Source organism: Cryptotermes secundus, unplaced genomic scaffold, assembly GCF_002891405.2.
Source record: "Cryptotermes secundus unplaced genomic scaffold, Csec_1.0 scaffold1415, whole genome shotgun sequence".
NCBI lineage: Eukaryota > Metazoa > Arthropoda > Insecta > Blattodea > Kalotermitidae > Cryptotermes > Cryptotermes secundus.
In genome coordinates, this window is record NW_019744143.1 from 371,399 (window position 1) to 381,058 (window position 9,660).

Below are 9,660 nucleotides of genomic sequence, written 5' to 3' on the forward strand. Positions count from 1 at the left end.
ACCTGCTCTAACCTTGCTCCTGTCCCAGACCCTTCCCCTATCCCTGATTTCCCATGTAGACCTGTCCCTTCCTTTCCTGCTCTCATATAGCTGAGTTTATTTCCAACATTAGTCTGTTTGCACCTGTTCTCACTGTCTCTTTGCTAGCGGATTTTCTTATTTTTCCTTCTATCCTGAAAATGGAGGTGATATGTTCCTCTGAAACGTCGATTAACACTACATCTACACAGTGCCACATCCCAGAAGACTGCTTTCTTAAAAAAAAAGCTATCCCTATAACAGGCCATGGAGGCCCATAGGATTGTGAGATGTAGAGGCAATCACATTTTCTAGACAGGCGGCTCACAGATGGAGGTGAAGTTGTCAGCCTTACATGCTGGCCGCCCTTTACACCCAGGAAGATTCTGGTACCCATTTCTGTTAGAGGCTGAGTCAACCCTAAGGCCACAGTGCAGCTGGAAGGATTAGGTCAATTGAAAAAGCAAGTGACCTATTGGGAATGAAACCTGCAACCTTTCAGCTTGCACTGTGGTGCCCTAACCAACTACACTGCCACATTCCCCTGCAGTGCACTCAACTGAACTATTTATCTTTCTCTTCATAGTCATTTTCTTTTTCCTGAAGTTTCATTTTTATATTTCCCTTTCCAAATCAAAGGATACTATTGGGCCTTCCATCTGCAGCCACTCGCCTCACTTGCCCCATGTTCCCTCACCATCATGTGCCAGTTTTAACCGGTCAGCAGATTATCTTTACAGTTTGGATCACTCAGGGTGAAACTGATCAGCTGGATGAAGTGATAGATGCATGAAATAATTCTCAGGTATACAGGGCAAAACATTAACTGAACATGAAGTGATTGCAGAGAAAGAGAATGGCACACAACACAGAATATTAATGTCACTGTACGTATTAATGCAAGTATGCATGCACAATATGGTGTCCTGGAAGGACGTGTATAAAGAGAGTGGTTCTAACAGAGCAGAACAGAAGAATGCATTGGAATATAACAGAACAGAATATATTAGATGGCATGGTGCTAAATTCCAGGAATATTTAGCATCCTTATCCAGCATCAAGTTAAAAATTTGGAATGGAATTCAGTGTAATGATTGGCTGGATTCTCAGCACCCTGTTCCCTCCAAGGACTCGTATGAATACCAACTGCCATCTGACAAGTACAATTTATATATGACTTGAGGTTCTCACAGAAGTGGTTATGAAGGGCACTGCCTTCTGCCATATGACGCTATGTAGTCCATTGAAAGTCAAAAGACGTTTTGGAGGAACATGTCGCCTTCATGTTCACTATTGAAGAATAAGATGAACAAGAATGCAACGTGAAAGCCGGTAGCAAGCAGAGCATGTTGGGCTCTTACTACATCTCTTTTCTCTGCCCAGTCTTCATCAGATTCAACCTTAATTTTGGACTTTAGTGTTGTATTTAACCAAAACTCGTACAACATAATAATACTGTCCTCTTCTAATAGTTGCACTTAAAACTTTTGGAACTGTGCATTTCTTTGTAGGTATTCTCATTGTTACACATTTGCAGGTAGTTCAATTCTGCTCTGCACCAAAAATGATTCCTACCAGCCTTTAATACACCATACATTTGTGTGCTGTGGGCGTTATCTGTTACTTTGTGTCAGTGATAATGTGATCAGTGACAGAGGTTTCCATCTTGATATCAGATCCTTTCTTGGTGAAAATTTTTCATAAATCATTGTGTTTAGAAAACTTGATTCTGAGGCCATGTGCTCTTTCGTGGACAGAAAGGGGGAGAAGCAGGCAGATTTTGTTAACAAATTAAATCATTCTGGTGTTGACAACCATTTGGCCATTTTGCATACTACAATGCAAAGCAAAAGCAGGTAGCTAAAAATTTGAGACTTGCACATGGCTGCTATGCATGATACGAGTGTAATGGGTGCATGTAGTGTTGGCAGTGTTGTGAAATATCTCAGACAGGGAAGAAAAGAGGCATAGATACTATGGAAATGAGTGTTGTTTGTGAAATTTTTTAATTATATTATTATTATATTATATAAATTATATTATATTATTAGTGAAACATGCTTCCCTATTGAAGAAAGTCATCTTCTGGGATCTGGCGCTCAGAACCCAGAAGACGACTTTCTTCATAGTCATCACCGTGAAAACCTCAAAACTTACATGCTTCCCTATTCTTTACCACTTAGACATGTGACAATACAGTGCTTCAGTTTTAATTGTTGACATGGTGTAAATGGGGAGTGAAGAGCCCTTTTTGTCAAAACATGCCACACACACATAACCTGGTTAGTATTTAAAAATTTTACATTGTGATCTTGTATTCAGCTCCTTACTAGCCCCACTCCTTCAGTTTGTATTCTTTTCATTTAATCTCATTTATCTCGGCATGAAATGTCCCGTTAGTAGTTTTCTTCAATTTAATGTTCAGATTTGTTGTCTGCCAAAGAAATACGGAAAGGGATTTCACTGTGTTAAGATCTGATAAATGTGTTTCAGTAATATTGTTTTGTATGTGTAGGAAACAGAGATCGAATCTTCTTAAATTGGATTCGTTCTGACAACTCTCTGATGCCACAGAACCACCAGATCCATGAAGGTGTGCTTTACATCAACAACGTCCAGCCTTCAGATGCAGGAGAATACTCTTGTCTTGGTATTGGACCAACTGGCACTGTGCTCTTTACTGCCACGGCCCGTCTCGTAGTCATTGGTGAGCTAGATTCACTTACTCATGATTATTTCTGCTGTTATGTGAAGTATTGTAGTTCCATTAGCATTACACATATCTTGCCTGTATGTTAATAGGAAGGAGTGAATTTAGAAACCCATGGGAGACAGTGGTCTATGGAGGATTCATCTCGAATGATATGAGAAATGAAAAGTAATTTTCTTTATGTCATGTTATTGCAAAAGGAAATTTATGTAACCAGGACTGGCATCAGTGCATTAGTGGTTAGGGGACTGGGTTGCATCAAGTCATGCATTGTATGCTCACTACTGCTGTCTGGTCACAGAGTAAGATGCAACAGCAGCAGTAGTATACAGTTTATGGTTGGAATTGGCACAAAGTGCTCTTCCTTTGGGCAATCGAGAATTATTCATGCACTAAGCATTCTTGTAGGCAAGAAATCTTCTTATGAGTAGTTTACTTGAGTCAGTAGAGAGTTTTCCTTTTTAGGATATTAATTTCTGATACATGAATATTTGTCATTTTTATGTCAAATGGTGTGATAGTTGAAGAAAAGCTGTATGAACTAAAGCACAAGAAGATGTGGTAATTTAAGAATAATGTCAGTGGATTCACAAACTTTATGTTTTGACTCAAATATGCATGCATCTTTTTATTTTAAATCTGTTGTGTATTGTTGTGTATGTTTTATTGATAGAGGTGTACTGCTTTGATATCGTTTATTAATAATATCATAAGAACCTATTCTTAAAAATCAGTAATTATTTTATTTTCTTGCTCACAGAAGGCGACATGTGTTCCTTAAATGAACGAGGTAAAGGAGCATAAACTAATTTGCTGTTGTGGTCGCACCTGTCTTTTATGAAGTAAACATGAACACTTACTGGGCTGTGACTTGATTAATTCTGAATAACTTAAATATTGAGTTACATTTTACAGGCTAAAACTACTAGAGATGTCATTTTTTATCAAATTGAATGAGGTTGTTATGCTTGGAACCACAGAAAAATTAAGTTCTTCTTGTCCTGCCAGTGAAATCATTCATGGTCTTTCTGAATCACAGACTGCTGATTAAATTCTGCCAGTGCCTAAGGCAGGAGCAGGAGGGGGAAAATACAGTATGTGACAGTTTTAAAGGAAATAAAGTACTGGGACGATTTGTGCAAGTTTTGAGTTTGGGAAGTTGAATGCAAGGTGTAATTATCTTCTATGTAATTCTAGATAACTGTCTTCTAGGATGTGGTGCTGTCTGGTCTGTTACATACTTACTAAATTTTGGAGGAACCTGCTATCTACATCTTCAGGGTAGAAGTGCTTCTTCTCTGAAATTTAGTCAGTATCTAACAGACTGCATCGTACTATATTCCAGAAGATGACGGTCTTCTTAGTCACTGATTTGAGAACTTCAGATCTCAGACTTCATATAGCATAGTTGGCTTCCATTTCAGCATCAGGTCCATCTGGCTTCTTATGACAGTGAAAAAAGTTGTAAAATTTCAGTCTTTATATAGGAGTTCCTAATGATCCTGTATCTCTGGTTTAATGAAGTTGGTATGGATTCTGTCTCTCAGCCTTTGAGCATGTTCAGAGTGAATTCTGTAGCTATACATCCTTAGTAGACATACCCATTTCGAAAAGTTTACACTGTGATAACCAGGACAATGCAGTAGCACATTACACTGTTACAGAAATTTGAATTTAATCATTTTGTAACTTGATGAAGTTGTTTCATTGTTGTGTCATTGTAGTTGCGTGAAAGGGAGGGGAGGACACTGTTTGTATGTACCTGAATGATTTCATGTTCATTTGCATTAGCGTGATGATAGTGAGATGTGGCATCCTGCAGCACTTAAAGTACTTTGCTATGATTCATAAAGTGAAACCAGAAAACTTTAGGCATGTTAAGGGAATTTATTGGAATGTCTCTCCCTTTGGTGTCCCTCATGGCATCCAACACTCTCATGTATATCAGCAGCAACATTACAGGAGCGAAGTGATACTATCAAAATGTGATATTGTCTCCAATGATTGTTTTTATAGCTGGAAATAGTAGGTTTACTCATGGCATAATTAAATTGAGCATCCCCACTGACTACATTATTTGTATCTGTAGAATAATTAATCATTCCAGCCCCAGTATTTGGTTTTCTTTGATGCACATTTTGTATGTTTGTGGCACAGTTACTGTATATATTTTCCACTTTGCACATATAAGATTTCTGTTCCTGTTGTGCTTTTCTTTCACACAAGCAGACAAAATTTCAAGAGTTAGAGGTAAGACAATGTGCTGTTTGTTTCTTTGTGTTTGTGAGAGAACCGGGAGATTTGAGCAATGTAAATGTTATATTTTTATCACTGTGGTTTATTATTCAATGACAGGAAAAACAGGATGTGTGAAGTTATGGAGTTCAGGTTCCATTCTTTTAATTCTTTTAATATTACCTTTGCCATACAATCTGTAATTTTTTGGATGGGCTGTGAATAATGTTTCATACAGCAGAAGTGTGGTATTACATAAAATTTTAAATTTGCAAGTTTCAGATTGTCATTCGAGTTCCATAACTAACTGAACACTAATTTGTTTTTCTATGTAATGTAATTGAATTAAATTTTATGAAGATATAATATTAGGTCTGGCATGGATGATAAGTATATTACCAGTTGTGCAACCAAACTTCTTTTTCTAAATGCTGGATTACTGAAAATATTGTTCTTCCACTTATCAGCAAGACATATGAACCACATGAAACATCCTCTGACATTCATTTTGTGGCCTAATAAAAATTCTTTCAGTGGCCCCGACTTGTTATCTTTCTGTTATTATTGACTGTAATGCTGAATGCCATTTTGAATGATTTGATTTTGCATTTATCAATTAAAACTCGGTCAGTGTTCGAGAAGGAGAGAAGGATGCATTATTAATTCTCGCAGTTCCAGTCTCCAAGGTCTCATATTTCTGCAATTGTTTTTGGATGTTAAGTATTCAAGGAAATGTGTTTTCCACACTTTGATGAATGTTTTGTACTTGAGTTTTAAACAGTGGCAGGTTATAAAGGATAGTACTGATTTTAATGACGCTGTTAATTGCAACAGAAATAATGCATAATGCAATTGATTGATCTAATCAGTCTGTTCTTTCACTTTCCTGATTTTGTGAAGAAAGATAGGCATGTGATATCATCTCACTTTCCACCTTTCTACTTTTCAAACTGACTAAGATTTTCTTATGAAATTTGGTATGAATGCCAGTCCAGCCTAGTACTTGTGATTTCCTTCCATCAATAGTAAAAGGATGAGTCAGAAAATATTTTCAGTTAATCTCTTTTGTTAAATAATACACTGAGAATGTATGATGGCATATCTTTCTGATGTAGATTCTGTCCTTTACATTGCATTGAGTTGCGCAGTCAACAAGCTTCTGTAGACCCCCAGAAAAAAGAAGTTTTTCATTGAGTGACAGCACCCATGTGCTGCTTCCTTCACTTTGTCACTGGCAAAGTGGCAGCCTGACAAAGAGTCTTTGTGGACCAAACAGGTGACAAGTCAGACTATACAGAGGTTGCTTCTGCACCTCAAAGCTCAGTTGGTGGAGACTTTGAGCTGTGTGTGTGGGTGGACATTATCATGTATTGTTGTGACAACTTTCAATAATAGTCTTTGGTATGTGGTTCGAGTAGCTGGTTCCAGCTGGTCCTGAAGCATTTCGCTCTTTAGTGTTGTGCCCCTCTCTTGGTAGTGTTCGAAAATTGGGCCTGGTACATTCCAAAAAGCTGTCATCATCACTTTCCTTGCCAGTGGTTGAAACTCTTTGTCTTGTGATGTCATATGTTTCCATTCCATGAATGTGTGAGGGGTAGGCCTTCTTGGCCCTTGCACTGCGACCTACAGTGGTCTATTGTGCTTTTTCCATTCCATACTCTGGCGTTTGCTTTCTGGAGGAGAATGGTGAATCCACATTTCGTCCATAGTGACAATGCTTCTCTAAAAAGTGTCACCATCATTACGACAGCAGTTCAATAGACTTCGGCAGATTGTCAAACATTTGTTTGACAATCTGCCCTCCTGTGAGTTGTTTTGTAATCCATCTTGCACTAACTTTATCTATGAGCAGAACCGCGACTGATGCACCACTTCATTGTCACAGACCCGTTCAGTCACTGTTTTTCTCTGCAGTGGGTGTGGATGGGCATCCTGATTGCTCCTTATCAGTGACACTTATGCAATTGTTTCTGAACATGGTTTTCCATTTTTACACATTTTGCTGCAGTAAAGCACTGTTTCCATGTTGTTCTGAAAGTCTGAGATGGATTTCTGCCTCTGGTACACTTTCAGCCCACATAAATCTTATCATTACACATTGCAACTTCTTGGTCAAGGATGAAAATATTTCACAATCATGTAGGGCGTTTGTGCTTTTACCAATGCACAATATGAGCAGTGCAGCCAAGACAGTGAGATTTGAAATAAGTCATTGCTGGAAGTTTCTTACTCACCAATGTATATATGACATAGCCCCTGTGGGAACATCCCACATACTATCACGCTATTTCTACAGCGCTCACCATCCAGCTCACTTTTCATCATCATGCGTGCTAACCAATCACATTGCTTCCAACGCTCGCATTTATACAGCACTTGCTGTCTAGCCTCATCCAGATTATTACATGCGCTAGCCAATCAGCGCTCTGCAAATTTTGCTCCTCCATCACACATTGTATAAAAGGCGGAGCACATTGCTCGCCAGAGTCAGTGTCAGACGGTCAGTCAGAGTCAGCACTGACAGACAGTCACTGTCACTCTCAGTGACCACACCAGCCAGCAGTGACCACACTTCCTACAGAGCGATCGGTTTACGGAGTCATTGGCACTTCGCTGCATCAGGGACGTCTGCTTCGGCTCTTCAGTGGTCATGCCCAACTCACTGGGCAACTGGCTGCCTCGGCTCGCCGGCGGTCATGCCCAACTCACTGGGCAACTGGCGCAGCTGCCGCCACTCCAACACCGCGCTCTGCAACCAGACTTCTTCCAGCAGTTTCCGTCAACTTCTGACAACTGCCGCACTGCAGCCAGACAGCTAACTCTGCCGCAACATTAGTCAACACACTGCAGCCAGCATCTATTTCTACCGGCGTATGTAGCCCTACTTCACCGGCCAAGCATCCCAGCCAAACGGCCCTTTTCAGGGCCTACAAAGTTTCTGAAGTGGTTTGTCTATTGGAGTATCGACAAACTCCCACACACCCATGGACACATATGATAGGATGATATTTGGGTTCAAAAGTTGTCTGTCCTAATAGGTCTGCAAAAGTGTGTCTGGAGAAAATTCGTTTGTGAAATATAAAACTATGGTGACTGCACAGATTCCACATTTGGCTCTGAATTTCATGTTATTATCTAATGAACCTTTTGGGTTAGTGGCATGATATTTTTTATGGATCTAGATTATAAATCAGCTTACTAATTTTGCATGAGATGTGCCTCTATGTTTTAAAAATTGTGGACACTGAAACAGCATGAAACACTGATGCTAAATCATGGAGCTTTCATGTCCTCTTGGTACCAGCAATTGCACACAGAAATTCATAGTTGTTTAATTATTACTCTAAGATTCATAGGTTAGCCTAGTAATGTAGATTAAAGTACAGGAAGCAAAGTGGGCATCCCCAGAAATTGTTTCCTGAAATCTAATAAATATTTGGACATCAGGATTACTGGTTATTTATGACAAAGTGAATCAAAGATGTGAAGAACTCACTGGTAAAGCACTTATCATTTGCAATCTTTTGTGTTGGAAGTGAGAACCTAGTTTTATATTCGTTGTCATCCAGTATTGTTCCTGTATTGCCTTATTTGTGGAATTTTCCCCCATGTGTTGTTCGTCCTCTGGCTCAATATTTTCAAATGCTTGTGGTGTCCTATCAGTGCTCATTGTAGCCCATAATCTGGTAATTGGGTGGTCATTGGTCTTTTTGTAAGATATGAATAATTCATAAAATTGCTTACATGATTCTTTTCTTAACCTGAAACTTTCAGTTTCCATTCGAAACCGGCGGGACATTTGAATGATCGTTACATATGTTTTGCTGGCTACATGTTCAAAATTACAAACTTTGTTAGGAAAAATTGCCAGGCCTTTATATGACAGTATATAATTTTTTTCATTGATTTCATTTTCTAACCACATTTCCATTCAGCAGAGATTAATATTATACACTAATTTCACATAGCTCCACCACGAATACAGCTAAACCCAACACGACAGGTGGTTCGACCTGGTGATGATGCCTTCATCCATTGTACTGCATCTGGTGATCAGCCTATTAACATCCAGTGGAGTGCTCTAGGTCGAGACCTGCCACCATCTGTGTCTATATCACAAGGTCTCTTACGGGTAATGTATATCTACTTAAATACTCCATGTGTAATAAATAGTACATTACTGGGGCAGGAATGAGGAAGGCATCAACTCTGAAGATCTCTGGCATTGTACAGGGAATATTTTTAGTAATAAGATACATTCACAGCTTTGCGCTTCACCTCTGTTGGAGCATCATTGCCTGCAAAGCTCACGTGATTTTTGATGATGGCTCAGAATGCTTGATGGCCGATAATGTTTGGAATGAAGATAATAATTAAATTGTATACCTCTACACAGTATTATGTTATAGTATTATAGGCAGTGTGGTTCATTCATGAGAGTTTGTTTATGATTTGTGAGCAGTAGGCAGTAGTTATCAGCACCTTGAGCCATTTGTTCCTAACATCTATGTATCCACAGTCAGTCAGTAATGCAACAATTATTTATTCACAATTTAACATTTAACACAACATGTTTCGGTCATAGATGGCCATCTTCAGGTGTTATTTTTAAGTGGACTGCAACGTGTGATTTTAGCGCACATCAGAACAGTGTAACAGTTGGATGCATTAAAACACTTGAAGATGGCCATCTATGG

General features: G+C 39.0%; 1 protein-coding gene across 1 annotated transcript in view; it reads left to right on the plus strand.

The window, feature by feature from the left end:
• The window catches only part of LOC111874594 (basement membrane-specific heparan sulfate proteoglycan core protein), a gene marked incomplete in the record, with an annotated part of 357,246 nt that overhangs the window by 324,941 nt on the left and 22,645 nt on the right, over positions 1–9,660 (plus strand). The window contains 2 exon segments of the mRNA XM_033755519.1: positions 2,534–2,725; positions 8,932–9,084. Coding sequence (XP_033611410.1) covers positions 2,534–2,725; positions 8,932–9,084 — 345 coding nt within the window.